The sequence below is a fragment of the Accipiter gentilis genome, chromosome 21 (assembly GCF_929443795.1).
Source record: "Accipiter gentilis chromosome 21, bAccGen1.1, whole genome shotgun sequence".
Lineage (NCBI taxonomy): Eukaryota > Metazoa > Chordata > Aves > Accipitriformes > Accipitridae > Astur > Astur gentilis.
Window position 1 is genome coordinate 15,392,305 of NC_064900.1, and position 25,494 is coordinate 15,417,798.

At 38.6% G+C, this 25,494-nt stretch overlaps 1 protein-coding gene across 1 annotated transcript in view; it reads left to right on the top strand.

Annotated features, from left to right (window-relative positions):
• The window catches only part of CRYBG3 (crystallin beta-gamma domain containing 3), a 97,609-nt gene that overhangs the window by 50,729 nt on the left and 21,386 nt on the right, over positions 1–25,494 (top strand). Inside the window, exons 7-15 of the mRNA XM_049824322.1 lie at positions 841–988; positions 8,636–8,775; positions 10,112–10,226; positions 11,337–11,372; positions 12,459–12,592; positions 14,414–14,540; positions 19,137–19,279; positions 21,431–21,557; positions 22,523–22,555. Of these exons, the coding sequence (XP_049680279.1) occupies positions 841–988; positions 8,636–8,775; positions 10,112–10,226; positions 11,337–11,372; positions 12,459–12,592; positions 14,414–14,540; positions 19,137–19,279; positions 21,431–21,557; positions 22,523–22,555 (1,003 nt within the window). The remainder of the gene's footprint in view (positions 1–840; positions 989–8,635; positions 8,776–10,111; positions 10,227–11,336; positions 11,373–12,458; positions 12,593–14,413; positions 14,541–19,136; positions 19,280–21,430; positions 21,558–22,522; positions 22,556–25,494) is intronic.

A 25,494-nucleotide genomic window follows, 5' to 3' on the forward strand; every position in this document is an offset into this window, starting at 1 on the left:
TCAAACAGAAAGTTTCTAATAGGAACCGCAAGTACATTTACACTTCTTGCCTGAAGTGCTGAGACAGTACAGCCATAATCATCACTAGAAGCATGTGTATGCCAAAGAAAACGTTGTGTGTTTTTTTTACAGTTCTGTTTCATTGTACAGTATCTGTTGCAAAAGGACCATAAAGTGAACAATCTCAGCTGCTGTTTGTAATGTAGCATTTAGAGGAATGTGTATGCAGAAGGATTATACAAGTGCTTTTAAGGTAGATTTTGCAAGTGTTTCTCACTTTGCTTTGGGAAGCTGGAGCTGGGACTGGGACCCTGTCAGTTGTTGCATTGGAATTTAATTGGTGGCGCTTACAGTAGTCGTTTCTGTCAGCCATAGTAACAACGGGTGTCACATTTATGCAGTTTTGAGGCAGCCTTGTTTGTTTTTTCATACGTTTCTTTCACGTCCTAAGAAATACTGAATGCCATTATTAATATGTATGTGTTTTACATCTGGCATAGTATCTGCCTGAACAGGACATGTTCTGATATGTCTAATGTATTTGTTCTGGTAAAATAAGGCTTTTTATTTACATTGTGTTTTAGCTGTATTTTTATACAATTAATATTTTAAATTATGTTAATCTACATCCTGGAGGAGAACTGTGTATTTTACTTTTAAAGCACAGTAGTACAAGCCCCATATTTATCCGCAGTGAATGTGACTACTGAGGACAGCATGAGAAAGGTGTGATGGTTGCCTTGATAAGAAGAGCTCATTACTGAACTTTCCAGCAGATGTGCTGTATAAGTATAGTCTTACCTAACAGCAACAACTCAGTTCATGCTACTATTTTTACAGTTGGATTTTTTATGAGAAACCAAAGTTCCAGGGTCGGAAGTACGTACTAGAAGAAGGAGAGGCTGTGCTGGATCATCTTTGGGATCTCCCAGGCATGAAACATCATCGAAGAAACCTCACAGTTGGTTCAATCAAACATGTAACAAAGGTATAGACTTTGTTAATAATATACTCACATACATAATTAATTTCTGTTCACAGTAGTGGTGTATTACTAGCAATGGACAATGTGTGCACGCTGTGTTTCTCATTTTATTCAGATTTGCTATGAATCACATTTTTCACCTTCAAGATAAATTCCAGGGCTTTTGCTGTGCTAAATTTCCCTTTCTTCCTGAAGGTAATGAGCAGATGGATTATCTATCTTTGCCACCACCTTTACCTGACACAGTGACTCCCCTGCTTTTACATGTTCACCTGTCTGGTTAATTGAAATTAAATGTGATCAATTCGTATTTTTCAAAGTGTTTATCTTAAGCTTATCTACTGTGTCTGTAGGGCTTCTGTTTCAGAAGTTAGTAGGTGGGTGTCCAATCCCATTTGTACAGCATAGCCTCCAAAAATTACTGTCGCTCCCTCTACAGCTTTGTGCCATCTGTAGGGTTTCCTTGTGGACAAGTGGTACACCTACAGCATTTGGCTCTGTGTACAGCCAGGAGTTTCAAAGGCGTTTTGTTGCAAAGATAGGAATCAAATGCCTAAAACTAAATATAATGCACCCATTGTTATTCAGTGAATGAGGAATATATTTACCAGATCTTGTGATTTAAGAAGACTTAGTGCTCTTGTTGTTTAGCATAACGTTCCAGTTATTCACAGGGCAATGGCCCTTTACTGCAAGTGAATTATCATTTGCATCAAAACGTGAAAGTTTTTCAGAAAAAAATGATGTTTCTCTGTTCTCTGCTGGTATAGAGGTCATTTTAAAATTGATAACATTTTTGTCATCAATACAAGGGGGATAATGTCATAATTGGAAATACTTTTTCATTCTCTTAAAGACTTAAATAAATTCAAAAGAGGCTGGCTGAGGGCATGAATAATGAAGTTCACATTTATTTGAGTTAAACAAATTAAAAGCATTTGACCAATATGGAATACGAATATTGATCACTAATGTGGAAGGCAGATAAATACTTAAATTTCACAATAACATGTGGAACTATGGTGTGAAGCCAAGGGAAGCTGGGTGTGTCTTGGGTATCAAAGAAAACTTGTGGATAGGAAAGACACTGTGGTTAGCTGCATCATGCTTGATAAAAATCTTTGTAATACAGCTAAGTAGGTTCGAGCATTGTTCTTCTTCCAGTATGTGGTTCATTCGTATGGAACATGGAGAGCTTTGTTACAGTACAGTAGTTCAGTAATCGACACTTTCTCGTGTAACTTGAACAGGGTGGTTGGTTGAGAGGACTTTTGCTGTTAGTCCAGGGGGCTGTATGGAGCTAGTGTGGGTGTGGAACTCACTAAGCTGGGTGTTGTCCTCTCAACTTTGATTCATGAATGCATCCCGCTTTTTTAGGTTATACTTCAGCTGCTGTGGAACTACTTTTGGAAGGTAGTTTGCCAAAGTGCTACCTTATTTATTTATTTATTGTAAACAATATAGGCATTGTTTTTAATTGACAAATAGCTGTTCCTTTTTCAAGTATCTCATGTGTATGTGATCTGCAGGATCACGTGTTTTACTGTCATGCTCTTTATCATAGGCTGGATAGCTCAGTGGCTTTTCTCCTGCATAGTTTGGTCGTACTGGCTCTGTGTCCAGGCTGTCTGGTTTGTGTTCTGATTCTTCAAGTGGCTTTTTATGGTGCTTGTTTGATGGCTGCTCAGATGCCTTGAGTTAGCAGATTTGAAAACTGGCTAAATATTTGAGAACAAAATGGCTTGCCAAGAAAAGAATAACAGATGTTTACTAAAGAAACTGTAGGAGGTACATTCAATATTATTTTTATTTTTTACTGGCAGATGTTAGTTTGCTGAGAAACAGTCTGCCAGTAGCTTTGTGCTCTGATTTGGCTTCAAGCCTCCACAAAAAGCAAAGATTTTGTTAGCTTTGTGGTTAGCTTGTGGCTTGACTTACTGTGGATATGCATTAGATGTATCCATGTGCGTTTAATTTGAAGAAACTTAGGAAGGGGGGAAAAAAGATCCCAAAGGAACAGATCATGCAACTATAAAATTAAGACCCATTTGAAGTAATGGGGAGTCAGAATTCCACTAAGCCTAGACTCATGTTGACTTGCCTAGCAAAATCTGCCTGCACAAGCAGGTTCAATGCAGCTCCTGCAGCACAGTCTGTTTAGCCAAGTCAGTTCTCTGCATATATTGATCTTACGGAATTGGAGGGTTTTTTCTATCTGTTTCTAGAAGCCCAAAGAGGGTGCTAAATGTTAGTTTCCCAAAAAAACCAAGAGCTGAGAAGAGTTGCTGATGTTTCCATTCTGGAGTAATCTTGTAAACCACTATTTTGCAAGGTGACAAGAGATTTGAAACAGCAGTTTATAATCACTGTTTGCAAGATGGTTAGGCAGGGAATAACTGGATTCCTTGCGGACTCTCCTTAAGCAAAGCTCTTTGTAATGGGAATGTTCACAGTATTACATGAAGGGTGTGTTTCTTTTGTTTGTGTGGTTTGCTAGGTGATAAAAAGTTATTAATCCAAGCAGGGACTATTTTGTCAGATGCCATAGGAAGACAACCAACAGCTTCAGATTACCTCATTTTCTATTTTGGTATTTACAGGACAATAATCATTAATTTCCTTAATATTATTTTATTTTACTACCCGTCCTGTTGAGTTCTGTAGTTTGGTTTGATGGTGATGGGTGATAGCAAGAGTGGTAGAAAGCAGGAGAACTGGGAGAAAGAATTATGAATGGGTAAAAAAGGCTGAAGGGCTAACAGAGAGTAAGAGTTTAAAAATTGCTGCAGAAGCTGACGTGTCCTAAGGACAAACTGTGTATTAAAAGTAAGATGCGTGTCTAGACTGTATTAAAAACCAATCGTGTGAATACCAGAACTAATTAGGCCAGGTTTTCAATAGACTCTTCTCTCATCATTGTTTTCGCATTTAGCTTAAGAAGCCAGACTTTAGTCATTCTTTGTCCTGTTGTTGACATGAAAGGCTACCTCCTTTAAATAGGCTATTCCGACAACTTCAGTCACCGCAGCTTACAGGAGAAGACCTAACAGTGCTGAAATTATTTAGCCCTGCTAGTGCTGTTAGGGCTGTAACCCTAGATCCAGAAGAAGGGTAAACAGCCAAGGCCACCTTGAGGGGGTTGAAGGCCCTAGGTCTCAATTCTGGTGGAGCTCTTGGTTGGTCTAGGAAAATGGGGGAGGCGACACCTAAGAGTAGTATTTGATGCTAAAGTCTTGAGGGTCGTCTAAACCCTCTTCAGAGGAAGCCTTAACCTTTCTGCTGAGGGCCGTGTTACTGTTTTGGAAGTGTCTGTTCTCTGCAAGCTAGCACGAGTATTCCCTGTGCTTTTGTAAACATCTCTGCTCCCAAAAGACCATGAGGGAAGCATGGGCACTCCAGGATGACTGCGTGGAGGTAGGAGACTACTGCAGAGTAAAGGAAGACAGTGGGATGCCCGGAGGCTGTGACCTACCTAAGCATTTGCTGGTTGTGTATTATCATTGGAAATGAACACAGCTACCTAATCTGTTTGCTGTGCTTTTTATTTTGGTTTTGCCTGATGTGTCAGTAGGGTAATGAATATGACATGAGTTTTGACTGTTTGTGATGGGGGTGGCAGGGCCGGGGGGTATAGGGAGGAAACTTTCCAGTTTCGGATCTGGCCTGAAACACTGTGGTAATAGTTTTGCATGTGGGTATCTTATTTCAAAATCTTGACGCCTTGCAAATTAAATGGCTTTGGACTGAAGGATCTAGTTCCCAACCTGAATGCTATCGTATTTGTGTGGGTTTCACTTTGTTTCTAAAGATGGTGGCTTTATTAGGAATGTTAGAGAAGCCTCTGAAGGTAATGATACCCATTAAATATGCTCAGGCAAATATGAACATGCTAGGGCAAATACTTAGCAAGCTAAAGTTTACATGCTTAAATTATATAAATAAATGGCATAGTATTCGAGTGTACATCTGCAAATACATAGTGTTCACCTCATATAGTAATAATAAATTTTACCGTTTTCTGCAGTCTGTGAATTAATATATGTAAATTGAACTCAGTATTTAAGTCAAAATATATATTTGTGACTACAAAAATGTGCTTAGAAAATATAATGTACTTCTTGCTTGAACATGTTACTACCTTTAAAAATAGATATTTGAATTGCTTTTGATGAAGACCTCTGTTTACAATGTAACACTTCGTGAAAGGACTTTGTGGGCTTACTCTAGTACACACAAAAATGCCATCATAATGAGTAGACTTTTTTTTACGACTGTCAAAATCGAGCTGGAGAGAGATGGTGATAAATAGGAGAGATTTTATTACGAGTGCTTGTGCTTTACCTACCCTTTGGAGAATTGCTACATTCTTCATCTCTTGAGGTGGAGCCTGTCTTCTGAGCTTCAGAGTCGGGAGAGCAGACTTGAAAAGAAAATGTAGACTGGCTTTTTCCAATCTTCAAATGAAAAAAAAAAAAAACAACCAAAAAAAACACCCAACAAAAAAACAAACCTCCTACTGAATTAAAATTAAACATACTCTGTCTCATATTCTGTCTGAGCCCGCAGGCTAATGTACTTTATTTTGCCACTTGCCTAGTCTTGTAGGTACTTTGTTTCAGAATTTATCTGAAACCATTAAGAGTCTAGCATCATTATTTGTGGAATTCTTATAGGTGCAACTTCCAATTTTCCATATCAAGCTTTACTGTTGGATTCGTAGCTTTCAGCCTTATCACATATCAGGTATTATTAGAAAAAACAACAAACTTCAAATATTTCTTAACTGTGATTTAATAAGATAGATATATATATATATTTGTGGAAACTATGAGGAAATTTGATTATTTTTTTTTTTAAACTTGTCTAGCAATACACTTAGAATTGAGGAATGGTGTTTCTTAACACCTTGCCATAAAGTAGCATTGTAGTGGAAAGTCCTTTTTTCTTAGTTTTTCTGGGTTTGCTCATCTGAAAACAACAATTCTGGTATTGCAGGTTTTGTTCTAAAAACAAATAGTGTTGTATTGGGATTGCGTGGCAGGGTTTTGGTAGCAGGGGGATTACAGGGGTGGCTTCTGTGAGAAGCTGCTAGAAGCTTTCGCCATGTCCGACAGAGCCAACACCAGCCGGCTCCAAGATGGACCTACCACCAGCCAAGGCCGAGCCCATCAGCGACGGTGGTGATAATGCCTCTGGGATAACATTCGGAAAAAAATGTTGCTGCAGCACAGGAACTGCAGCCGGAGAGAGGAGTGAGACCATGTGAGAGAAACAACCCCGCAGACCCCCAGGTCAGTGCAGAAGGAGGGGGAGGAGATGCTCCAGGCGCTGGAGCGAAGATTCCCCTGCAGCCCGTGGGGAAGACCCTGGTGAGGCAGGCTGTGCGCCTGCGCCCCAGGGAGGTCCACGGTGGAGCAGATCTCCACCTGCAGCCCGGGGAGAGAGGACCCCACGCTGGAGCAGGTGGGTGCCTGAAGGAGGCTGTGACCCCATGGGAGGCCCGCACTAGAGCAGGTTCCTGGCAGGACCTGCGGATCTGTGGAGAGAGGAGCCCACGGAGCAGGTTTTCTGGCAGGACTTGTGACCCTGCGGGGGATGCACGCTGGAGCAGTTTGTGAAGAACTGCAGCCTGTAGGAAGGACCCAAGTTGGAGAAGTTCATGGAGAACTGTCTCGCGTGGGAGGGACCCCACAGTGGAGCAGGGGAAGAGTGTGAGGAGCCCTGCCCCTGAAGAAGATGAAGCGACAGAGAGAACATGTGATGAACTGACTGCAACCCCCATTCCTCATCCCCCTGCACCACTGGCGCAGAGGAGGTAGAGAAAATTGGGAGTAAAGTTAAGCCCAGGAATAAGGGAGGGCTGGGGATAAACTGTTTTAAGATTGGGTTTTATTTCTTGTCACCATACTCTGGTTTGGCAATAAATACAGTTAATTTTCCCCAAGTTGAGTCTGTTTTGCCTGTGACAGTAATTGGTTGAGTGATCTCTCCCTGTCCTTATCTCGATCCCTGAGCCTTTTGTTATATTTTTTTTTCTCCCCTGTCTAGCTGAGACGGGGAGTGATAGAGCGGCTGCGTGGTGCTTAGTTGCTGGCTGGGGTTAAATCATGACAAGTGTGCATTGTTTGCAAGGTACAATGCAGAGGAAACACAATTGTGCATGAGGGACAGTTGCCAAAACATTATACTGTGTTACTTCAGGTCTCATGAGGAAGGTGAAATAATATCTTGAAGTCCATCTATTATAGTTGCCACATTTATTGCTGACAGTTAAATAACTACTGAACAAACTTTGCTAACCAAGAGGAGGTGTATTTCTAGGTGGGATGTTACTCCATCATTTGAAAGCTCCACTTAAAAACCTATGTGAAAAAGGAGAGTGTACAGGTATTGTCATGAGATGAGGTGCTGTAACTTTAAGAGCTTTTGTGCCCTGTTGCTGGGTTTCTCTGCAAGCTCTTGTGTCTTGCCTTTTGTGTGCCTCTTGCCACAGGCCGTGTAGGAACTCTGTCATGATGTGACCCTGCCTGGGTCCTCAACAGATCCAGTAACCACGTGCTTCTCTGAGGGCACCCTCAGGGACAGCTTCTCATCACTCTTATCTAGTGCACATGCAAGTGGCATTTTCCTTCATGTTTAGGACTTTTGGGGTCTCTTTATGCTGTCCAAGCCCTTTGGCCTAATGCAAATGGGGCCGTGGGTCGGGAGGATAAGGGTAAAGGTGCTGTGAAGATACCACTGAGAACTGAAGGTTTCCAGCTACAGGTGAGCAAACCCTGTAAGCACGCGAGCCATGTTTCACTGTAACAGGACTGTTCTGTAATGCACTGCTGAAGCAGGGCCTTATAGAAGATCCTCATTGATTCATGATGTGTTTGAATGCTGGCAAAGAAAGTATTGGCAATGCATTTTATATAAATATCATGAAACAAGTGTGGTTCAATAAAATCCTTGCAAATTCTAGAGAAGATCATGTGTCCAACAAGTTATGGAATCTGTCAGTAGAAAACCTCCAGTAAGGTAACAGGTTGTTGCTCAGTAGTAACAGGAAAATTGCTCAAGTGTCTACTTAAAACAAACTTTTTCTAATGCTGTCCTTTTTTTTCTTTGTCTAAAATGCAGTAGATTATTTAGCATGACAGAAAATTGAACTCATATGGCTTGAAACTATAGTCAGACACAGAGTCTAATTACCACTGAGGGAGGGAGGCAGGAATGTAGTAGATATTTCTAGAAAGTTTTAGTTATGCATGCATCATATGGATCTATATGTGTGTTATGGAAGTACTGTCTTTAGAAAAAAAAGTCAGCAGTATTATATGCATGATTTGTCTATCAGTAAATATTGTCAGATCCTTTACTTAGAGATTATTTAAACTGAGCTTTTTGAAAGTAGCCCAACACACATAAATGCGTAGTTTTCTTTGAAAGCTGGTGGGAGCTGGAAATTTACTTCCCTTAGCTTTTCTAAAAACTCCAGTCTTCATTTAAAAAAAACTAAAACCCTTCCATCATATGAAGCCTGGAGTTAGGTTAGAAGGGTGAGAAGACAGGGGAAAAAAGAAGGAAACATTGCTGGTCTTTCCCCCACTGCAATGGGGCAGACTCTGCAAGCATGTGTAAGCCTTACCCTTTGATTTTTTTCCACAGGACTGTGGTGTTCCAGAGGTAGAGTTCTGCCTGGCAGCTGGTGGTACAGAGGGACTTCCTATCTGCATACAGAGTGCAGTTGCCAATTTAGAAGAACTGGATGTTGAGAAAAACCCTTTTATAAGAGTCAAATCAGGAGTGTGAGTACTGAATCTTTTTAATAGCAATTTGCTAGCCAGTAGAGGAGTGACATCATGGGATGAAATTCAGGGAGTGATAAGAACAATATTTGGGGGGTTTTGCTACGAATCAGTTAACATACACTAGACATTCCCAGCTCTACACTCCAGCATTGTGTTTTGTGGGCTCCTGGTAGTGGAACCAAATTTTTGAAAGCATTTTTCTTCTAGTTGCTGACAGAAGTCTTTGTTAATTCCATCTTTGAGTAGCTTTATAAATAGAAGCAGTAGCTCAGCTATAATTAGCTTTTAGTTCATTGGAGAATACTATCTCCCTAGTCACCTACCCTGTTATAACTATAACACTGTGGCTGAATACCAGAAAATGAATATTACATCATCCCAGCATTTCTCAAGCTACAGCCATATCCTGACTTTCTGGAGAGAGGTGATGCAATATGATACAGGCCCCTTGGTAGTCCAGCATTTCCTGTATTGTGCAGAATAGCCTGTTTCCTGGGTAAATGCCCAACACTTCACAGTTCCTGAAGTTTGGGAGTTCTGCGCCTCTTCTCATAAATCGTTGCAGAATGACATTAGCTATTCTGTTTTAAGAGTCTTGAGTTTGCCTTTCCATGTGAGCCAAGCCTTCATTCCCACAGTCTTGTGATATGTCTGCAAAGCTTGAGGTGGTGAAGGAATTAAAAACAGTCTTGTCTTAGTTTTGATAGAACTTAGTATAACTTATAACTGCTTATGGTCTGTGTGTGTAGTTTTAAGAAAATCATTTTCCATATGGCTCAATGCCTCTTCCTCCATTCCTTATTTGGTCTACTAACCCTGTGTCCAACTTCTACGTTCAGCTTTCTTTTTGACTTAAAACAGTCTGAAGGAGTCTAAGCATTTTTAATCTTCATGTCAAAATTACAATAGCCTGCTTTCCAGAGGAGTGCCATAAATCATTTTATTGTAATAACTTCCACTGAAAAAACAAAGTGGGATTGATGTTAGAAGCCTTTTAATTCCTAAGGTAACAATCCTAGGTAAAATTTGATGCGTCTCATCCTCCATACTGACATTGGTTTTGTATACTTATAGTGTAACAAACTGGCATCTTAAAGTAAGGGAACAAATTAGTAATTTTCTTCTTTCATTTATGTTTAGCTTGGACTGAGAAAAAGTATTCTTAGCATTGATTTTGCCAGTGTATTTAAATATAGCTTCGTTTTGATGTGCTGGCAGTATCTAAAACACATTATGTAGCTCTTATGAGTACAAAAAGGAAATTAATTTTAATAGGATCTTTGTATTTTTAATCTATCTAATGAGATTAAGTCCTTTATCCTTATTGTTTTAGATGGCTTGCTTATTCAGATTTTAATTACAAGGGAGAGGTGAAGGTTTTGGAAGAAAGCGATTCACCATCTGAAATTCCTTCAGCAGATGTAAAATCTCTGCGTCCCTTAAAAATGGTGAGGACTTCACAATTCTCTAATAAGTTGTGTGCCTTCCTTTTGCTATTGTTGCTCCCCCAAAGGTTTTGATCTAAATATAACTTAGGTTCCAACGTCCTTTCAGGGTTAATCCTTATACATGTAACACTCATCTCACGCCATGGTGCTTTTGCAGTGTTGTAGTGGCACAGCAGTCGCCATGGCTTGCTGGGCTTCTATGTCTGCCCAAGTAAGACCACATAGTCAGAGGGAGCACCTGATTCACTAGGACATCTTCCTGGGAAACTGCTGCTGTTAAGTACAGATCAAATAAGGCAGAACTGAAAGGCTTTTAGTTGTATTGCAGCCAACACCATTAACTAAAAAAGCTCTTCAGAAGTTGTTTTTTCTTTTTAATGATACAGCTGGAATCTACTACTGCACCACTTGGGAGGTGCAGCTAATTTTTCTTTGGATAGACAGCATGTAGATCTAAATATGAAAGAAGTGTGGAAGGGTGTGGCAAGCTAATACTGTACACATAGCAAGCCTACAGAAAAAGAGTTTAAAAGCCACAAAGGAATAAGACCCATCAGCTGTCTTTTTATTTGCTTGTGGGAGGTATGTGTCTTACTCCCTCACAGAACATCATTCACTAACATTTCCAGACAAAATGCATTTGTTGTATTTGTTCTTTGACCATAGACATGAATATGTCTGCCTATATTTTCTCTCTCTTCTGGTGTTAATAGTTTCTTAATGTTCCACCATTTGTGCTTAAGAAACTTGAAATACATACAACAAAGTTTTAAAAGTTAATTTTAAAAATTGGTCAATATAAATTAGTTTAAAAACACATAGTAAATGTTTGCTTTAGATTGCTAATAGACAATGAAGGAATATTTTTAAATTGCTTGCACCCCTACAGGCTTGTCAATGCACTGATTTGTTTGTAGGTCAGGTTTATAATGTCCCTGGCTTTTATGAATTATCAGAGTATTTAAATTAGTGTTTGATTTGGGCAACTGAAAATGGTGAATATAATTACAAAAACTTCATGCTCTGATAGTACTATGAAATATGTGTCAAAGCATAACTTTTTAAGTTTTATATGAATACCTTTTCTTTTCCCCATCTTTTTTTTTTTAGGGTGGACTAAAGGTACAAATGCCAATGAATGTCAAGGTAAGCACTGAGGACATTGAGAAGAAAATATGAGCATATTGGAAATAAAAATTTATTTAAGCTGTTTTCTTTTTGTTGGGTATGTGATGTTTGGTTAAGTATTCAGTATTTGCTGCTGAAGAAAAATTCCCTAATTTTGTGAGGCCCACTTTCTTACTAGTGTTTCATGAGATGTAAAAGTAGTAGTAATTTGGTTTTTGTATATTAGGAGAATGTAATTTGCTATAGAACAATTGTAAAGGTTTTACAAAATAAAAAGAGTTTTTCTGACACGTCAGTCAGTGTAATGGAAAGGAAACAGGAGAGATTTTCCCTTTTAACATACCAAGCTCAAAAAAAATGAGGGCGAGGGCAGGAATAAAGGCCCTTCCTTCCTGTACCCAATCCCAGTACTAGAGTTGTGAGTCAGACCGTGAGCCTTCTGTGATTTGAGGAGCAGAAAGCTAATCCAGAGTTATTGCTCCTTTTCCCTCCTTTTTCTAGTTCTCCACGAAAATTCTAATGTTCTCGGTAACTTTTAACTATACAAATACATGCAAGACTCAGGCATTTTTCTAATAAATATTGCAATAAATATTAATACTATTAATAGCCGATCTGTGTGATTTGACAGATGACGAACCTCAAGGGTGTGTTAACTGCAGCCACTGAAATAACTTTAGCAATGTACAGAGAAAGACCTCTTGTCTACTTTTGAAGGATTAAGCTTAGTCTGTCTAGCTGTGACCAGCTAGGATTCAGTGCAGGCTAATATACACTGCCCAGGCACAGGATTACAGGATAAGTCACAATCATATAGCCACAGAGTGCATTTATGCGTATGGAATTGTGTGAACAGCTATCCTTCTGTGGAAATGGCTGCAAATAGCCTGAGAAGCCTATCTAAATCCAGATAGGGTCTCTTCAGCTTCTAGGGCACTTGGGAATCAGAAGGGCTGAGAACACAACCCTGCATTTTCTTCATAGTGATGGCTTGTTGGAGGGGAAAAAAAGGTGTCTTTCACATACAGTAGCAGTACACACCCCCAAACTTCAAATTACCATTCAGGGCATATTCAAGGCTTTGTTCAACATCATGTTTTCTAGATAATAATATATGAGAAAACGCACTTTGGAGGATGGTCCAAAGAGTTTTCAGAAAACATCAGTTCTGTTCCAGCTCTGTTTGGTAGTAAAGAGGAGTTTCAGGAAATTGGATCAATACGTGTAATTGGTGGAGTGTAAGTATATTTCACATTTATATTTATTTACTTTAAAATAGGAAATCATAACTAAATGCTAAGAAGTGCTACCCAAGGGATGATTAGAATCTCTCACTGTTAAAATATTTTTTTAAAGAAAGGAATATATATTTCTTTTGTCAATTATCAGCCTTGGATAAAACCAGCTCTCCACATGGGTTATCTGTCTAAGGGAATATAGGAAGATTAAGTGTGTGAGAGGTGTGAAGTCAGTGTTTACCATTTGGATGCCAATAAACTAGGCCACTTTGTGCTTAATGACAGCATTCACACAGAGCTTTAATTTATATTGCTTTATACTTCTGGTAGTCTCTACTTAATTTACTGAAATGACCTTGGGTAGGTGTGGTCAGTCTTCAGTTTGACATTTTAATGCCTCTGAAATCTATAAACTGTTTTATTGTTTTAATGGTTTTTCCTTTGCCACCTGTTGCATGTTATCTGGAATTAAGAATCTATCCTTATTTTCCTTTGTTAAGGCCTTGGATTGATTCTGTGTTGCCCCACCCCTCTCTCTGTCATACACTCACACGCACAAAAAGGGCTGTGTAACACAATCCTTAGGTGGACTACTCACGAGGTAGGCTCAGCTCCAGCTATTCTAGAGAGATACCAACCCTAAGCATTGTTCTTTCGGCCTCTCCCAAGACCCAACAGGATAGGACTGCTTGAAAGCATGCAGGATTGTTGCTTCTGCCAAAGAGCATAGGAATAAAATAGTTTTCAGAAACTTTTTTTTTTCCTTAGGGGATCTCAATGTTAATACTTCAATATAAAGATTCAATAACATACGTCCTTCCAGGTTGTTGTCAGAATCTTACAAGCACTAAATTCAAAGTAAACTTTGTGCATGAAAGTATGAATTGTGCATACTCAAATAATCTGTTCATAAATACATTATGTATTTGGTATCTGGGAAGCCTCAAATTATTAAAAATCATCCTTCTGTCTGTTGTGGCAGCTTTTATTTTTAATACTGCAGTAACTTAGCTGAATTAATGTAAACCAAATGCTACTAAAAGTAAAACTATCCCTGCCTGCCAAATTTTAGTGCCAATAGAATTTGTACAGCAGTTCTAGTACTTACAAGGGAACTTTAATAAAAGAAATGCTTACAAGAAAGGAGAGGGAAGTACTTTTTCAAATTAAGATCCATTAGAGCTTTCAAAGTTGATGTGGAAATGCCTTCTTTTAATCGAGCCTTATCTCTTTGTTCAAAATACTTTAAAAAGTTTTATTCCCTTAGTGTTAAAACACATGCAATACATTGTATGTATTCAATTCACTTGTCTATTCATATATATGTGGTTTTAGATTAGATCAGGAAAAAACATAAGCGGGTGAAATTTTGTTCTGCTAAAATCCATTAATTTTGTCACCAGCTCCAGCAAGGGTAGAATCTCATAATTTATTACTACGCTGAAGAGATCTACCGCTTGTTTTTTGTCATTGACAATTGGTGGTTTACAGTGTTTTGGCCACTAGATGCATACTAGCCTCTGTAGTACCAAATATTGTTGTTGGGAATATGGCTGACTGAGAGGAGGTACATGGAGAAGCATTACACAAATAAACAGTTGTTGGAGAAAGAATCACATGGTGGGGTTTTGATCCACAAAGAAGACTTTAATGGGTGCCTGTTGTGATTTCCAACAAGCATTGCTTTGTTGTTAGCTGGGGCTGTGATACTCATTTTAGTGTTAGGATGTTCTCTTCCCCTTTTATTTGTTATGGAAAATCATGTGTGAGGTTGTTTTGCTTTTAGTTATTTCTCTTTCTTTTGTTGTATGGTTGCTGTAGATGGGTTGGCTATAATAAGGAACGCTACAAAGGCCGTCAGTACTTGCTGGAGGAGGGAGATTATGAAGACAGACACTCATGGGGCGGAACTGACAGTGTCCTCCTGTCTTTCCGGTTCCTTCAGGCTGTAAGTACTTCCATGAATTTCACACAAATTATGCACAGTTCTATACATAAAGAGGAATGTTATTCTTCATATATGGTACAGCTCTCTTGGGTTTAGTCATTCCATCTTTTATCCAAGTTCATTCTCATTCTTTTCATACTTGCTGAAATTTAGACTGTACTGTATATATTGTAAAGCAGAAGCAGGTTCTAAATAGCCTTTGTAAAGTTCATACAAAGGATGTTTCATGCAGAATTCCTTGTCTACCTGCCAGATTTTTCAAGTATCTCACTTCTGCATTTCAACCTATTTGAATCTCGAGATTAAAAGTTTAACATGCGTAAGTACAGTGCAGTTTTTTTATTAACATAAAAATAGCTATTCAACACAGCAGCTGTTGCAAGCCTTAAAACAGCGTTACCCTCTGTCTCTGTGATTTTTGTGCCAGAAAATTTTGGCAGCAAAAATAATCACGGTGAAAAAATCGTGCTAGTAAAATGTGTTTAATGGGGGCAAAGATGAAATAATAATAAAAACTATATCAGAGTTCAGTATTGGAAGGTAAGTTAGACTTTTCAGTCATGGGGAAACATGGGATTAGAACTTCTTTATACTTTTGTTTGGTCTGGCTTTTTTTTTTTTTGTTTGAGGATTTTTTTTATTATAATAGGAACTCTGTGATCTTTAAATACAGCTGCAAAGAGTGGCTGCTTTTGAAAATTAGATTATTCACTCTGAGATTACTCAGTCTTGTATACTCAGATTACTCATCTCCTCATCTGGAGGGACGTGATATTCCTGAGCCAGGGATTTTGTGAAGTTTGAAGATAGGCATTTAGACCAAAGTCATTGTCTATTTAAAAAAAAAAAGTTAATGTGAACCCAAAAAGGCTGTGCTGAAATTCACAATTTGCAGTTTTGATTTTTATGAAAGGCATCTAGGAGAAGATGTATTTATAATCAGAATCTATCACATAATTAAAACAAAGATAGGAGAATAAACTGAACTGAATTAAAAATGGCTTTTTCTAAATAATTTAATTTCAGGTTTCTGAGAAAAACAGGCAGGAATTTTCTTCTAACTCCTCATTCTGAATGTGCAGAATCCTATTTGATTACTGACTAATCTTAGTTTTTCTCTCTTTTCAAGCTATACATAGGATACTTGAGTAACTTAAATTGATCTTTTTAAATCTTCTTGGCAAAGGACATAATTACAAGCTTAAAATTGTGCATGTGTCTAGCAGGGATGACCTTCTACATGTATGCATGTGTTTAATTTGACTCAGGCCTGGAACAGTCAGGATGCTCAAGTCATTTTAAAAACATGTATTGTTTGCATTCATCTGTCAACATATATCATTCAAATTGGCATATAAATATATATCAATATCTACATATTGATAATAAAAGTGAAGTAATACTTTTCCTCAAATTGTAGCATAAATAAGGCGATGAGGTAGTTGCCAATAAAATGACTAATGTCACTGGCATTTTGTTTTTCAGCTTGACCAACAGATTGACTGCCTCTCTGTGACATGCAATGCATAGGTCTGTGTTCAGGCTTGCCATATGCTCCCTTGGTGACTTTGTATACAATACTTAAGGTCAGGATTTTAAAAACATTTTAGTACCAAACTCTTGTTTGCAAGAGGACCTAGGCAAATATCCAAAACTAGTTCTCTGTGCTTAAGGCACAGCGAACATACTAACTCTTCTCACTAATCTCAGAAATTCTGTCAGAAGTGCAGTCAAGGTCACCATGGTGTTGGACTCTGTGTGGGTGTTCCTGGATATCAGATCTTTGTTGCTCTTCCCTAGAAATTCTGTTTTAGTCACATGAATTCAAGAGTCGCTGTAGAAGATGAAGGATTTTGTGAAATAGGTAGCCCAGTTGCACTATTCATAGTCAGCTTAAGTAGGGAGTGGGGCTGGGTATTGACCCTGCTCTTCGTACGTCCTCACTGGTGTGGTCTTATGTAGGGGCCAATACAGCTAGATTTTTTTATTTTTATTTTTTTCCCCCTCGTGCGTAACACCAAGTGACCTTGACTGTTGGCTTTAAGGCCAACCCAGACCTGAAAACAATTTAGCCTGGCTCACACAGCATGAAGCTGAAGCTAATGAGCCCTGTGTACCTGAGTCAGCTCCAGGTAGAGTCGGATCAAATGTCTTTGTGCCATGCTCCCAAAGCAGGGAGTGTGGTACAGAAGCACGTAAATGGCTCTGCAGAGAGCTGGGCTGGGTATGGTGTGCCTCATTATCCTGTGTCAGTACCAGCTCTGTCAATGTGGCTTAGTACTATGCAAAGCTATTCAGATGTTCCTGCACCACGACGCTCAACATGACAGGTTCCACCAGAGCTTATTAGTGCTAGGAAAATCCAACCCATGTTTCTGTACACACACCAGTGACTGCAGTTGAGCTGAGGCATGAATTTTAATTTCCTGACAAATCAGAAAGGTTAGACAGACATTGCACATGAAAGAGATCCCTCTCACTGTTGCAAGTCACTCCTCCCCACCCACTGGTGAAGATGTACATGCATGTAGGCATATTGCAAGAGCTTTCAGTTTTTCTGTCTTAAATATTTCTGCTATGAACAGTCACAAGCTCTAATGTGGAGATTCAGGGAGTGTTTTGAAAGCAGAGATAGAAAGGACTTGTAGAATTGTTTTTTCCAGCGTACTGCCAGGTCTGTTATCAGCATCTATTTTGGACACACTGGAGTCAAATACACAGCTTGTTCCTGAGGGCAGACAGCAGTTTGTGCTGTGTGCTGGTTTGGGGAACAGTTCCATTTGCTTCTTTTCTGCAGTTTCAAATGAGAGGATCTGTGAAACTAGAGTTTGCCCGTGGCTGTCATGATCAGGGAAAGAGCGAAGTTTCTGAGTGTTTTTCAGTGGAACAGAGTATGTTGCCTTTGGAGCTTTCCCACTAATGTTTTCAAGTCTAAAATTATTTGCCTTGGTCTGAAAGTCAGTTTTTAAGTATTTCTCCTATTGCTTATTGTAAGAGCTGTAGTGAAAATTTGGGGAGGGAAAACTGATGGCTGGATTTGAAATGTTTTAAATGTAATTACAGTTCTTGATATATTACAGTATTTTAAATTTAGTCAAAGAAATTATGTGCAGATTTGATCTAAATGGCTTTTCAGGAACTCTTACAAAGTTCTTGCTTTAGGACTGTTAAGAGTAGCTGGTTTTCATTTGCACTAAAACTGCACTAGGGGTTTTGGTTGTTGGGGTTTTTTTTCTAAAAAGCAGTCTGAAGCTGCAGTTGTTCATGATGATTTTGCCAGACCTGGCACTTTAATTTCTTGTGTATACCTGAAGTAGTTGCAACTTCTTAAACAAATAGAAGGAGAAGATGGTCAACATAGTAGGAAAACCAGTTTTACTACAGAATTTGTTCCGTCACTTTTTAGTGTCCTGTAAACAATGCAGAAAGCTTGAGCCACGTTGTGTTCATTCTAAAATTGGTTTTCATTATTCATTGTGATTGAATCCTGTACAAAGGCACGGTGTCCTCTAAAGAGCCTGTTTGATCAGGTTCACCTGACCAAATGAATCTGGCTGCATGCTTGGCCTGGCTGTAATTTCTATAGTGCTTTTTGATTGTTGTAAGTCTTTGTTTTCTCAGTGTAGCCTTCAGCATACTGCTTTCTGGTTGGTAGCTTTTAAGAACTACAACAGGAAGTATTTAGTGTAATAATTCCTGTGATGGTGTCCTCATGTGTTTGTGAATCTGTGTTGGCTCTTGTATGTGCTTGATAGCCTTTTTCTGTTGTTCGCAAGACTTGCTTATTTTCAACGTGTATCATTGCTGAATGTTTCAAAAACACTGAAATTTAATTGAATTCATGCTTCTTGTTAAATGTTAAAGGAATAAAGTGAATCGATTGTTGTTTTCCATTTTCCCAAGCAGTGACTGAACTGTGTGCTTAAAATTGCTAAGCAGTTAAAAAGTTGGAGATTTGAAACCCAAATTCAAATAATCTGAAGCTGTGCAAGTAATCTGGTCAAGCAGCTATGCTAGCTGTAAGCATAAAGCAAGATAAGAGAACAGGACAGTGTCATGCAGGATTTATTTTATAGCTATAGTGATTAGTCATACAACGGATGTATCCAAAAAACTACAAAACCCTTGTGCTGGAAAGATGATCTTGCCCACTCTTCTCCATTATTATTGCCTTGCTGCTGGGAAGGGATGAGGAAGGAGAACTTGAAGTAAAAGACCATGGTCATGGTAATGCTTGGAGTAGTCATTTGTGAAGCTGTTGGAAGACCAATGCTAAATCCCCAAACCTTCTCTTGCCCATGCAGGCATCTTTGCACTCTCAGTCATCCTTGTAGAGGAGAGGAAGGAGCTCAGGAGCAGTAGGTTCTTCCTCTCTTCAGTGGAAACCACTGAAAGCCATATCAGATTGCCAGGCTTCCAGCTAGACGTTTCAATGCCAAAATATCCCATAAAGATCCACACAAGGGACCTAAGACCCATTGTTGCTTTATAAAACACTGTCTTTCAGGCTGCAACTCTTTTTTCCAAAATGTTTTATGTTCTGAAGCGTGAATGAGCTGTGACAGCCTGTCTTCTAACTCCTGTGCTGCCTCTTAGGATTTCATAGAGTCATCAGTGGCACTTTTTCAGTCTGATGATGAAGATGGGAAAGCATTAGACATCGTCAATGAAGAAATCCCTGATCTGGAGCAGGCTGGATTTGGCCCAGAGACGAGGTCGATTCTTGTGAGAAGTGGAGTGTAAGTCTACTGAAATATATGGACAGAAGTATTAAGTATTTTTGTGCACAGTTGGGTTTGGGTACATCTCTTGACAGAATCCATTTCACGTGGAACAGGTGCTAAACATTTGGGGGAGAACAATGTTTCTTGAAGTTTCCTTCGTAAATGGAATTTTAAAAGACTTCTTAGTTTCTCTAAATTTCATGCCTACACCTTGTTTTGGATCTGGGCATTCTTGTTATTAGAGAAAGCTTGTGATGTCCCTCCAAAGGTCACACAGACTGCAGTTTCATGATACAGGAGTTTTGGCAGTAATACAGAAAGATTTTAGGTATATTAAGAACTGGGATACCTTTTGAGACAAGTGCAGCCTGTATAGAAAGGATGAGCTGTGCCTTATTCATAATAAAAGTCAGGCTGCTGGCACTGAAAATTAAAATACTTTTTAGAGACCTATTTAAACTAAAAGCAGAGAATTACACTAAGAGGTGTGGAAGAGTACCTGGTTCGAGCTGGTACAGCCTACAGGGTGGACTTGCCTAACTTTCGGTGTGCATATGTGAAGTCCAGGAGGAAAATAAGCAGCACAGTTGAAATAAATAAGGAAGGTAAATTAGACCGCCTGCAATATCTCTTGATGAAGATATGCAGTATTAACTGATGCAGCAAGGACAAAAGTTACAAGTGCTAGAAGCCTAAAAAACAGTAGGGGGGGAACTAGAATACTTGGCGTGAAGTGACAGCTCTGATATAGCAGATACCACAGAGATTCACAGGAAGGATAAGCAGAGGAGCTACCAACTCTACAGGAATGACAGAGTAGGCTATTACAGGCATGGGAGTGGTACTGTACATGAAGAATTATATCAAGTGCTAAAACATAAAATACATTATGGGAAAAGAGTACTATGGAATCATGTGGGTGGAAATTCTAGACTTTAATAGTAGTTTTAAAAGTGCAGTATTAACATTGTCATGCCTACCATAATGGTGATGGTGATAGGTATCAGCAACTGTTATGTGAGACTGAAAAAGCTTCAAACTTAGGACAGGTAGCAATAGAGGGGGATTTGAACTGCTCACATAGGGACTGGATATCTCTTTATCTCATGAGTGTCTCATGAGGTTGAGATACAAGGATGAAAGCCTGGGACTCAATCTGGAGAAGAGTTGGCTGAGGAAGGATACAAATGAGATCTGCAGAATCCTGAAGGTTGTAGACAAGCTTAAGGCAGCAGCATTCACAGAATCCTGTGTGCCAACAATTGGGAGATGCTTTACAGAACTAGCTGAAGATTGCTTTAAAACAGATTTAGAGGTGGGGAGCAAAAAGTGTTTCTTACACCCATCAGAGGCAGCGAATTTCTGGAATTTGGTGCTAAAGTAGGCTGTGGTAGCAGATAGCACCAGGAGGTTTAAAAAAAGCATTAGACAAATTAATGACAGATTCATAAACAGGTGCTAAAAGGACTGGGAAAGGAGGTGCCCTCTAATGTCCCTAATATAACAGTCCTGCGTGCTGGGTGACTAAGAGTGGAATGCACCACCAAAAGTGGCCAAGTTAGCAGCATCTCTAACTAGTCTCCAACTACTTCTGCCATTGCCAAGAAGCATTTGTGCAGGGCTGGGGGCACCCTCAGTGTCACATAATTGGAGTTTTCTTCTTAAATTGCAACAGGGAAAGCAGGATGGGAGACGCTTGAACTGCCAACCATTGCAAGCTTTTGCTTTATCTCATCCTTTCAAGGCTTCCTCATTTACTTCTCTTTCTTCTTGCACCATTTTTCTTAAATAGAACTGGAAAAGTTGGGAGAAAGCCCTGTCTGGGGGGATGCTGAATAGGTAAATGTTGAGCTGAGAGAGATTCAAAAACTTGTCAGTTAAGTGTCTTCCCTCTGGGCTTCTGAGCAAGGCATCATCTCATGCTGAATGTATATTTGATAGAAAGGTAGATACCCAAAATTGGGTGTTTGGCAAAGTAGTGCTTGCAACATAAAAGCAGAAAATCAAGTGTGTGACAATTTTGTGCCTCTCGTTGGGTTTGATGTTACACTGTCAGATGGACTTATCAAGAAAACTCAAAGTTGTTCTGTTGAACTCATTAGTATGTTCATCGAACTACACAGAAAAATGTGGTGTTTTCAATTTAATTTTTGTGTCGTTCTCCAGGTGGGTCGCGTATCAGCAGAAATATTTCTGTGGTGAACAGTATGTATTGGAGAAAGGAAAATATAAATGTTTCTTTGACTGGGGAGGATCTAGTAAAATCATCATGTCAATCCGACCAATTAAGTTGGTGAGTTACTAGAACTTGTTAAGGGGCAAACTTAAATGAGACCTTTGGAGATCAGAGTATACAATAATGCTATCATGTGGGCTATGCTGTTTAATTAATTTTTCTGTTTACTTGGAAACAAGTTAAAGACCCTTGTGGATTACATATAATGAGGCTGAAATGGACACTCTGGATCTTTATGTCTGTTGAGAAATTTGTCAGGGAAACTTCATAAGAAGAACTTCCCTTTGGCAAATTGCATTCGTGGAAAGAATAACCTGGCCTGGAAAGATTAATTTGCCTTAAAACACAGTAATTTCTAATGCCTAATTGATAATGGATATAAAAATACTTGAGAATTTATCTGGCCTGTATCATTGTTGTATAATAGAGGTCTGATTTATTTTTTCCCCTATTTTTATGCTAAAATATTTGTAATACATATAGTGAATAAAGACAGGAAATATTTTTATCCGTTATTAAATCCAAGGTAGTGCAACTTGTCTAAATAAATTAGTGCCAGAACTGTCAAAACCCTAATGCAAAACAAAGACAGTCCTCAGTAATGAGTATATAGTAAATGACACTACTGCACTGAAAATAGGAAGGGAACAAACATTTAACCTTACTTTGAGGAGCATGTGTTGAAAGAGGTGTCCCATTCTTCTGTTGTTTTTAATTCTGTCTCTTTTTCCAAGAAATAGACTCAAAAATAAATATAGAGACATTTACATGGGCTCTAATCCACATTGTGTGAACTAATTAATGCTGACACAAGTTCTCTGTGTGGAAAGGCAGGTAGTCGTGAGCTTACAGGCAGCTGGTGGCAGAGGCTGGGGAAGAGAATTGTGCCAAGAGCATGGAAAGTGTGTTTTTCTCTGCTCTTGAGTTCATAATTAACAAATCTCTGGAACTTGGCATGTGTTCTAGGAAATAAATTGTAATTAATTTTATTTATTTATATGCATGTATATATATTATTGCAGGAACCGCTTGGAATGAATGAGCCTCCACATTTGGTATGTTGACATTACAAACAGTCTCTAGTTCTAAACTAGATTTAATAATTAAATACAGGTAATGTTGAATGTCTTGCTTCAGATGATACCTCAGTATTATCATCTCCATAAAGCTGAGGAAACTAGTAGATGTAAAAAGGTTAAGTTTGTTAATGTTCTACTCTTTGCTTTATTCCAGATCATACCTTGCAGTATTCAGTGCTCAAAAATGCAAGTAGTTCAGTAGGTTTTGAGTGACTTGGGGTCTCTGTAATCTTCTTTCTTTCCTGTTTCTGGAAACTCGCCATCACATGCATTTATCCTTCTCTTTGTGGCATATATACTTTCCATTATTTTGCATTATATCTGGTTTGTCACTTTCTTGTTCCTGTATGAGGTGAAGAAGAGAGTATAAACTGCAGAAGATTGAACTGCACTCTTCAAACCTGCAGATGCATCAACAGGGGAAGTTGGGTTTTTTAGTCTTGGATGTTTGTAGCTCATGCTTTTCTCAATCATGTATAGCTGCTCCTCTAGCAGCAGGCACCACTTGTTCTGTGCTTCCCTTTTCCTCACAGAACATATGACCTTAACTGAACACATCCTGATTAAAACAAGTCTGTGATAAATCTCTTCTATGATACGTTTTAACTATTTCCCTGAAAGTCATGTCTGACTTGGTGACAACTTAGGAAGAGAAAGTGGTCCCTATAATTCACTTCTAGTCTCAAGAGCAAGTTAGTTTAGGGTTTTGCACTTTTGGTTGTTATCTTGCAAGGTTCTGTTCCATTAATGTACCTTTGTGATCTCTTTCAAAACCAAAAACTTTCTCTTAAGTGCTCATCACGAAGGATGGTCTGCGTCTCCCACAACATTCTGTCCCAACAGGGCTATCCTCCCTTCCTGCATTAGTTGTTCGATATCTTTTTTTCTGTCCTGGAGTGTGCTGCTAGTATGGTTGATGATCTAAGTGGTTATATTGCTCTCTCTCTGACATGCTCTTAATTAAGCAAATTTGGAAAACTTTATTTCAAGAAACAGGACTCTTACAGACAAAAGAGACTTTAGAGCTCAATGGTTCTGTTTCAGAAAACTTAAGTATTTTGTCATCTGGACACAATTTTGCTCTTTCTTGCTTGGAGTGGTATAATAGCCATAAGCGCATGGGAAATACATACATTGTGTTACTTACCAGGTTGACCAGTTCTACAATTTTATGATTAACCCAGGACTACAGGAAATGTTTCCTGTCTGAAGACATAATTGGTGTATTATTTTAGTCCTAAACACTGATTTCCTGCCAGACCTATTCATATGGCAGTTTGCGGCCAAATCAAAGACTTGCAAGTATGTTTACAGGAAGGCCTTGGTAAACGATACCAGATAAAACAACCAAATCGGATGAAACCAGTGGGATCCAAACAGTTGAAAATAATTTTCTCTTCATCTTCAACTCTTCTACCGTTTCAGAATCTCCCAAAAACTATTCTTTGAGTGCTTTAATCCAGTTTTGCAGACCTTTCAGATCAATTGAAACCCTTGAAATTTCAATAAATTGTGCTTTGCAGTCCTTTTATTTCCAGTGATACGTGAAAAAAATCTGTGTGTGTGTATATGCACAGTCACCTTTAAATACTGACATGTACTAGATTGTGTTTTGCCTTTTGGGTTCTCCAATAGCAGTCTTAACACCATTTTTAAAAAATAGTATCCGGACTTATGATAATCCTGGTTTTCATAGGATTCTGCCCTAAAGCTAGGAAAGGAAGAACATCATTCATATTGCTACAATTATTTTAGGAGGGGAAATACTTTGAGTAGATTTTTTTATGGGAAAACATTTAATCACTTAGGATAAGTAAAAAACGGTCTTCTGGAGAAATACAAAAAATTTCCCAGAGTAAAATCAAAGTTGCCATGCATGCAACAATCTCTTAGTTTGTAACTTCAAAGTATGGTGCGTATGAGCTGGCAAATCCTTAAGGAGCCTAATGTTTGACCCTTGTATAAGCCATATACTGGTTATTTTGAATGATTATATGTTCTTCTACCTTTAATAAACCTACGTCTGAACTAAGGGAACTGTTTTCACTGTCTACAAGAGTGTCTTTTTTTCACTTCTGTTTTTAGTTGCTCATCAGAAATTGAAAAGCAACTAATTTTTTTTAAATGTCTCGGTAACTCCCATGACCTTTTCCTCTTGCCAGGATCCATAATAAACGAAGTACATATAATGTAAGAATGCCTGAAATCACCAACTCTAAAAAGCCATTCATTATATTTATTTAAAATAAAACTGGGTTTTGCTCAGCAAGAGCAAAGCCTCTTTAAATAGCAGCTGGCTTGTACAGGTGATTTAGGAAGCAGAGATGATTACTGTGATAACTTGTATTTGTATTTTCAATACTTTTTAGGAAGCGAGACCTCATATAGTAAATGTCAAACCCTGACAAAGTAGAGGTAGCTGCAGTTTGAGACTAATTGCAGATATGCAATGTTTTCACTAAGGAATCAGTACTTCACCCCAGCTTTTGTCAAATTAAGACCATCATTCATTATTAGATACAATCTGTGTAAAAATGAGTTACAGGCCTTTTCTAAAAGCCTTGCATAGCATCTGGCCTATGCAAGAAAGACAGTGTGTGTGTGTGTATATATATTCCTTTATAAATAGCTTTGCGATAAGTGGGTAGAAAATACTATGTAATTACAGCTTAAATAGATGCTTTGTGATATAGCAGTGCAATTGTATTTACAGAAAAATCAGTTATACTTTATTCATTATATTGTAGCTGATTAGTCTTCTCCAGTTTGCAGTTACAGCATGCAAGGCCAGGTTAAACCTTTCTTGTTCTTTCTAACAGGAAACATACTCATTTATTTTAAAAACATAGACTGAGCTTTTCCATAAAATCATTTGCTGATACTTGTGTTTGGCCTTCTCGTACTGGCAAAAGCAT